General features: G+C 37.2%; 2 protein-coding genes across 2 annotated transcripts; both read left to right on the forward strand.

The window, feature by feature from the left end:
* Positions 1-2,791: 2,791 nt before the first annotated feature.
* On the forward strand, positions 2,792-3,630 carry LOC138357870 (uncharacterized). Its single transcript, XM_069315031.1, has 2 exons — positions 2,792-2,834; positions 3,220-3,630. The coding sequence occupies exons 1-2, from the start codon at positions 2,823-2,825 to the stop codon at positions 3,547-3,549; spliced, it is 342 nt and encodes a 113-aa protein (XP_069171132.1). The 5' UTR covers positions 2,792-2,822; the 3' UTR covers positions 3,550-3,630.
* Positions 3,631-6,212: 2,582 nt separating this feature from the next.
* LOC123746387 (uncharacterized) lies at positions 6,213-7,049 on the forward strand. The gene is made up of 2 exons (XM_045727895.2): positions 6,213-6,255; positions 6,639-7,049. Exons 1-2 carry the CDS (start codon positions 6,244-6,246, stop codon positions 6,966-6,968), a joined length of 342 nt encoding a protein of 113 aa, XP_045583851.2. The 5' UTR covers positions 6,213-6,243; the 3' UTR covers positions 6,969-7,049.
* Positions 7,050-8,422: the final 1,373 nt, after the last annotated feature.

The following is an 8,422-nucleotide window of genomic DNA, read 5'->3' on the forward strand; positions in this document are numbered from 1 at the left end:
ATTGGGAAATGGAAGTATCATAAGCCATTTCTGTTATGAAGAGAAAAGTATTTTACGATGCTTGAGAGCTTTTCTAGGTCAACAACAACATAGACTCGGGTTGTTGATCGAGTTATTTAGTTCAAAATTAATAAAATAAATATAATATTCATATCTGTAAATATAAGACAGAATGTCTCTGTCTGTCTGTTTGTCTGTTCAAAGATGGAGGCGAGAAGCTTGGGCCTAGCTTCATCCAAATAAACAGAGGTAATGGTCTGGTGTACATGATGAATATTGGCTAGTCGGGGTCCCCATAATTCAAAAGAGAACAGCGTGCCAGGGTCACATTCAGACCCCCACGAGGATTTTTTGGAACTGCCTGCCACAATACCTAAGAATATTTTGAAAACAAAAATTAGTAGAAAAATATCCTTCAATATATTCGGGGAAACAGGGAGAGGGAGAGAGGAAGGGAGGTGGAAGGGGAGAGGGAGAGAAAGGGAGATAGAGGGGAGAATGGGGGGGGGGTGCAAGGAGATGGGGTGAGTGGGGTGAGGGAGGGTCAAGGGGAGAAAATGAATAGATTTAGGAGTAGATATATGGATAGATGGATTAATTGAGGTTTAGCTGGATGGATGGATAGACAGATAAATAGGTGTGAAAATTGATTGATAGAGGGATGGATTGATAGATGAATGGAAAGATAGATGGATGGATAGATAAATATATTGATGTATGGTTGGACGGATACATGAAGAAATAGAAAGTTGGATGAATAGATAGATGCATAGAAAGATAGATGGTTTGATACATAGATGGATGGATAAATGAATATAGACAAATGAATAGATGAACAGATAATTGAATGTAGAGTGATAAACTGATGGATGGATAATTAAATGTTGATGGATAAATTGATGGATGGATAGAAATATAGATGGATTGATAGATGGATGGACGGATAGATGGATGGATTGCTATATTGATGATAGGAAGATGGATGAATAAATGGATGGATATATGAATAAACAATTAAAAAGATAGATGGAAGAATTGATAGATGAACAGATGCTAGGCAGACAGACAGACCCGGGTAGGTAATGGCAATGCAGGTGTATCCCTACCTAGTGTGTGTGTGTGCATTTACATATATATATATATATATATATATATATATATATATATATATATATATATATATATATATATATATATATATATATATATATATATATATATATATATATATATATTTGTCTGTCAGCCTATTCAAAGTTCGAAGCCTGACGCCTGTTGCTAGTCTCACCCAAATTTCCAGAGGGGAATGGTCTGTGATACAATTTTATCTGATGAAAAAAGGAAGAATAATAGTAGAAGGAAAACTGAAAAAGAACAGGAATCTGATAGATACTGAGAGAGAGGTTCAGTACTCCTTGAGGGGATGGGGGAAGCAGGGGGCAAATAGGAAGGAAGCGGAGGAAGGGAGGGGAAGACCAAAGGGATGGGGATGAGGGAGTTAAGTTGTGAATAGATACAGACACAGATATATATATATATATATATATATATATATATATATATATATATATATATATATATATATATACATATATATATATATATATATATATATATATATATATATATATATATATATATATATATATATATATATATATATATATATATATGTCGTACCTAGTAGCCAGAACTCACTTTTTGGCCTACTATTCAAGGCCCGATTTGCCTTATAAGCCAAGTTTTCCTAAATTAATATATTTTTTCTAATTTTTTTCTTATGAAATGATAAAGCTACCCATTTCGTTATGTATGAGGTCAATTTTTTTTTATTGGAGTTAAAATTAACGTAGATATATGACCGAACCTAACCAACCCTACCTAACCTAACCTAACCTATCTTTATAGGTTAGGTTCGGTTAGGTAGCCAAAAAAGTTAGGTTAGGTAGGTTAGGTAGTCGAAAAACAATTAATTCATGAAAACTTGGTTTATTAGGCAAATCGGGCCTTGCATAGTAGGCTGAGAAGTGCGTTCTGGCTACTAGGTACGACATATATATATATATATATATATATATATATATCTATATATATATATATATATATATATATATATATATATATATATATGCAAACAAGCCTGAATGGTCAGATATATATATCTATATATATATATATATATAGATAGATAGATCGATCGATCGATAGATAGATAGAGATAGATAGATAGATTGATTGATTGATTGATTGATAGTTACGTAGACAGACAGAGATGGATTGAAATATCGCTAGATAGACAGATAAATACAAAAATAAATAAACAGAAAAAAAATATATATAGAGATAGAAAAATAGAGATAGAAAAATAGATAGATAAATAGATATATAGATAGATAGATAAGTAAATAGATGGATAGATAGATAGATAGATAGATAGATAGATAGATAGATAGATAGATAGATAGATAGATAGATAAGGATAGAGAGAGAAGATAGACGACAGACTGGGTCAATGCTGGCTACTCCCCGTAATAGAGTCGGAGAAAATGTCTGTCAATTCATAATATTTTTATTAACGTGGATAATAAAATTTCATTCACATGGTCCGTAGAACCCGCGAACCATCGACCCCGTCTCCTGCTCTTGGGGCCGGCAGTTCCAGGCTCCTACGCCCTACAAGGTTTACAACTGAAGATTAAAAATGTTCCGTGTGACCTTGTATATAAAGGAACACTGAGAGGGTTTGGGCGGCCCCGCCCCTGTGTGGTATATAAGGCCACGCTGCCTCCAGCTGCCACAGTCAACACTGACACTCCTGAACCATGAAGACCCTGGTGAGTGATACCTTCTGGCTCTCTTAGTCTCTCATACTCAGCAGTTTGCTGTTTATAACTTGACATTAACATGTATTATTCCCTTACCTGTCTAATATCGTTGTTAATAGACTACCTTGCGGTTGTTCCTGGTTCAAATTGCAACCGGCCCGGTCACTGACCATGCCTCCTTCTGAGGCCTGACAAGGACTGTTTCAATAGCAGCATATGTACAAGTCCCTTTAGCACATTCTATATATAACACTATTACAGGTGATTGTTTATATGTCCTAATTTGTTTTATTCTGGCGTAAAGTTTTATGCAACCTTTACTGGCTTAGTGTAGGTACGTTTCATTTATTCATAATGTTTAGAAAGTAAACTAAGTTTTTTGTTTTTTTAACAGATCATTGTTGCCGCCCTGGCCGCCTTCTGCTTGGTGGACACAAGCGCTGCTCCTGCCCCAGAGGCTGAGCCCGGTTACTTTGGTGGCTTCGGAGGCTTTGGAGGTTTCGGTCGTGGCTTCGGGTTAGGATATGGAGGATACGGAGGTTATGGAGGATACGGAGGCTTCTATCGTGGAAAGAGGAGCGCTGATCCAGCTGCTGAGCCTGAAGCTAATCCAGGTTACCTCGGCGGCTTTGGAGGCTTAGGAGGCTTCGGGCGGGGCTTCGGTGGCTTTGGAGGCTTCGGCAGAGGATATGGAGGTTATGGAGGCTATGGATATTATGGTTGAACACCAGCTGTTGTCAGCTGAGCCTTGTATTTGTTTACTGTGACTAAATTTTTAAAATAATAAAAACATATTGAGCATAAACATTGTTTATATCATCATTACGGTTTATCTTCTATAAACTATTACAAATCTCTTATAAAAAATAATCTTTTATATCTATATAACCTGTCGTCTTATAGAGAACGTCGCATTTCGATCGTAAGCGTTACATACGACTAAAAATTTTCGTAAATAAAAATGGAAGCCACTCGCAAAAGTGACGAACTGTCCAGTTCCCTGGTTTGGGTCCTCAGGTAGGTTAGGAGAGGACATTTTAAACTGACCGTTTCTTGACGATGGGAAACCTTAGGAGGACGGGCTGATCTATAAGACAATGTCTGTCTGCTTGTCCATGGTTGGAGGCCAGGAGCTAATATCTAGCCTTATCCATCCTTCATAAATGATGAATATCGGGAAATGGAAGTATCATAAGCCATTTATTTTATGAAGAGAAAAGTATTTTACGATGCTTGAGAGCTTTTCTAGGTCAACAACAACATAGACTCGGGTTGTTGATCGAGTTATTTAGTTCAAAATTAATAAAATAAATATAATATTCATATCTGTACTTATAAGACAGAATGTCTCTGTCTGTCTGTCTGTTTGTCTGTTCATAGATGGAGGCGAGAAGCTTGGGCCTAGCTTCATCCAAACAAACAGAGGTAATGGTCTGGGATACATGATGAATATTGGCTAGTCGGGGTCGCCATAATTCAAAAGAGAACAGCATGCCAGGGTCACATTCAGACCCCCTCGAGGATTTTTTGGAACTGCCTGCCACAATACCTAAGAATATTTTGAAAACAAAAATTAGTAGAAAAATATCCTTCAAAATATTCGGGGAAACAGGGAGAGGGAGAGAGGAAGGGAGGTGGAAGGGGAGAGGGAGGGAAAGGGAGATAGAGGGGAGACCGGGGGGGGGGTGCAAGGAGATGGGGTGAGGGGGGGTCAAGGGGAGAAAATGAATAGATTTAGGAGTAGATATATGGATAGATGGATTAATTGAGGTTTAGCTGGATGGATGGATAGACAGATAAATAGGTGTGAAAATTGATTGATAGAGGGATGGATTGATAGATGAATGGAAAAATAGATGGATGGATAGATAAATATATTGATGTATGGTTGGACGGATACATGCAGAAATAGAAAGTTGGATGAATAGATAGATGCATAGAAAGATAGATGGTTTGATACATAGATGGATGGATAAATGAATATAGACAAATAAATAGATGAACAGATAATTGAATGTAGAGTGATAAACTGATGGATGGATAATTAAATGTAGATGGATAAATTGATGGATGGATAGAAATATAGATGGATTGATAGATGGATGGACGGATAGATGGATGGATTGCTATATTGATGATAGGAAGATGGATGAATAAATGGATGGATATATGAATAAACAATTAAAGAGATAGATGGAAGAATTGATAGATGAACAGATGCGAGGCAGACAGACAGACCCGGGTAATGGCAATGCAGGTGTATCCCTACCTAGTGTGTGTGTGTGTGCATTTACACACACATATATATATATATATATATATATATATATATATATATATATATATATATATATATATATATATATATATATATATATATATATATATATATATATAAATATATATTTGTCGATCAGCCTATTCAAAGTTCGAAGCCTGACGCCTGTTGCTAGTCTCACCCAAATTTCCAGAGGGAAATGGTCTGTGATACAATTTTATCTGATGAAAAAGGAAGAATAATAGTAGAAGGAAAACTGAAAAAGAACAGGAATCTGATAGATACTGAGAGAGAGTTTCAGTACTCCTTGAGGGGATGGGGTAAGCAGGGGGCAAATAGGAAGGAAGCGGAGGGAGGGAGGGGAAGACCAAAGGGACAGGGATGAGGGAGTTAAGTTGTGAATAGATATATATATATATATATATATATATATATATATATATATATATATATATATATATATATATATATAGATAGATCGATCGATCGATAGATAGATAGAGATAGATAGATAGATTGGTTGATTGATTGATGATTGATTGATTGATAGTTACGTAGACAGACAGAGATAGATTGAAATATCGCTAGATAGACAGATAAATACAAAAATAAATAAACAGAAAAAAAATTTATATAGAGATAGAAAAATAGATAGATAAATAGATATATAGATAAATAAATAGATGGATAGATAGATAGATAGATAGATAGATAGATAGATAGATAGATAGATAGATAGATAGATAGATAGATAGGTAGATAGATAGATAGATAGATAGATAGATAGATAGATAAGGATAGAGAGAGAAGATAGACGACAGACTGGGTCAATGCTGGCTACTCCCCGTAATAGATTCGGAGAGAATGTCTGTCAATTCATAATATTTTTATTAACGTGGATAATAAAATTTCATTCACATGGTCCGTAGAACCCGCGAACCATCGACCCCGTCTCCTGCTCTTGGGGCCGGCAGTTCCAGGCTCCTACGCCCTACAAGGTTTACAACTGAAGATTAAAAAAGTTAAGCGTGACCTTGTATATAAAGGAACACTGAGAGGGTTTGGGCGGCCACGCCCCTGTGTGGTATATAAGGCCACGCCGCCTCCAGCTGCCACAGTCAACACTGACACTCCTGAACCATGAAGACCCTGGTGAGTGACACCTTCTGGCTCTCTTAGTCTCTCATACTCAGCAGTTTGCTGTTTATAACTTGACATTAACATCTATTTTAGCCTTACCTGTCTAATATCTTTGTTGATAGACAACCTTACGGTTGTTCCTGGGGTCAAAGCGGTTCGGTCTCTGACCAGGCCTCCTTCTGAGACCTGATAATAACTATGGTTCAATAGCAGCATATGTATATGTCCCTTTAGCACATTCTATATATAACACTATTACAGGTGATTGTTTATATGTCCTAATTTGTTTTATTCTGGTGTAAAGTTTTATGCAACCTTTACTGGCTTAGTGTAGGTACGTTTCATTTATTCATAATGTTTAGAAAGTAAACTAAGTTTTTTGTTTTTTTTAACAGATCATTGTTGCCGCCCTGGCCGCCTTCTGCTTGGTGGACACAAGCGCTGCTCCTGCCCCAGAGGCTGAGCCCGGTTACTTTGGTGGCTTGGGAGGCTTTGGAGGTTTCGGTCGTGGCTTCGGGTTAGGATATGGAGGATACGGAGGTTATGGAGGATACGGAGGCTTCTATCGTGGAAAGAGGAGCGCTGATCCAGCTGCTGAGCCTGAAGCTAATCCAGGTTACCTAGGCGGCTTTGGAGGCTTAGGAGGCATCGGGCGGGGCTTCGGTGGCTTTGGAGGCTTCGGCAGAGGATATGGAGGTTATGGAGGCTATGGATATTATGGCTGAACACCAGCTGTTGTCAGCTGAGCCTTGTATTTGTTTACTGTGACTAAATTTGTAAAATAATAAAAAGATATTGAGCATAAATATTGTTTATATGATCATTACGGTTTATCTTCGATGAACTATTACAAATCTCTTATAAAAAATAATCTTCTATATCTATACAACCTGTCCTCTTATAAAGAACGTCGCATTTCGATCTTATGCGTTACATACGACTAAAAATTTTCGTATATAAAATTGAAGCCACTCGCAAAAGTGACGAACTGTCCAGTTCCCTGGTTTGGGTTCTCAGGTAGGTTAGGAGAGGACATTTTAAACTGACCGTTTCTTGTCGATGGGAAACCTTAGGAGGACGGGCTGATCTATAAGACAATGTCTGTCTGCTTGTCCATGGTTGGAGGCCAGGAGCTAATATCTAGCCTTATCCATCCTTCATAAATGATGAATATTGGGAAATGGAAGTATCATAAGCCATTTATTTTATGAAGAGAAAAGTATTTTACGATGCTTGAGAGCTTTTCTAAGTCACAACAACATAGACTCGGGTTGTTGATCGAGTTATTTAGTTCAAAATTAATAAAATAAATATAATATTCATATCTGTAAAAATAAGACAGAATGTCTCTGTCTGTCTCTCTGTTTGTCTGTTCATAGATGGAGGCGAGAAGCTTGGGCCTAGCTTCATCCAAATAAACAGAGGTAATGGTCTGGGATACATGATGAATATTGGCTAGTCGGGGTCGCCATAATTCAAAAGAGAACAGCATGCCAGGGTCACATTCAGACCCCCTCGAGGATTTTTTGGAACTGCCTGCCACAATACCTAAGAATATTTTGAAAACAAAAATTAGTAGAAAAATATCCTTCAAAATATTCGGGGAAACAGGGAGAGGGAGAGAGGAAGGGAGGTGGAAGGGGAGAGGGAGAGAAAGGGAGATAGAGGGGAGAACGGGGGGGGGGGGGGTGCAAGGAAAAGGGGTGAGGGGGGTCAAGGGGAGAAAATGAATAGATTTAGGAGTAGATATATGGATAGATGGATTAATTGAGGTTTAGCCGGATGGATGGATAGACAGATAAATTGGTGTGAAAATTGATTGATAGAGGGATGGATTGATAGATGAATGGAAAAATAGATGGATGGATAGATAAATATATTGATGTATGGTTGGACGGATACATGAAGAAATTGAAAGTTGGATGAATAGATAGATGCATAGAAAGATAGATGGTTTGATACATAGATGGATGGATAAATGAATATAGACAAATAAATAGATGAACAGATAATTGAATGTAGAGTGATAAACTGATGGATGGATAATTAAATGTAGATGGATAAATTGATGGATGGATAGAAATATAGATGGATTGATAGATGGATGGACGGATAGATGGATGGATTGCTATATTGCTATATTGATGATAGGAAGATGGATGAATAAATGGATGGATAT

Source organism: Procambarus clarkii, chromosome 80 (assembly GCF_040958095.1).
Source record: "Procambarus clarkii isolate CNS0578487 chromosome 80, FALCON_Pclarkii_2.0, whole genome shotgun sequence".
Classification (NCBI taxonomy): domain Eukaryota; kingdom Metazoa; phylum Arthropoda; class Malacostraca; order Decapoda; family Cambaridae; genus Procambarus; species Procambarus clarkii.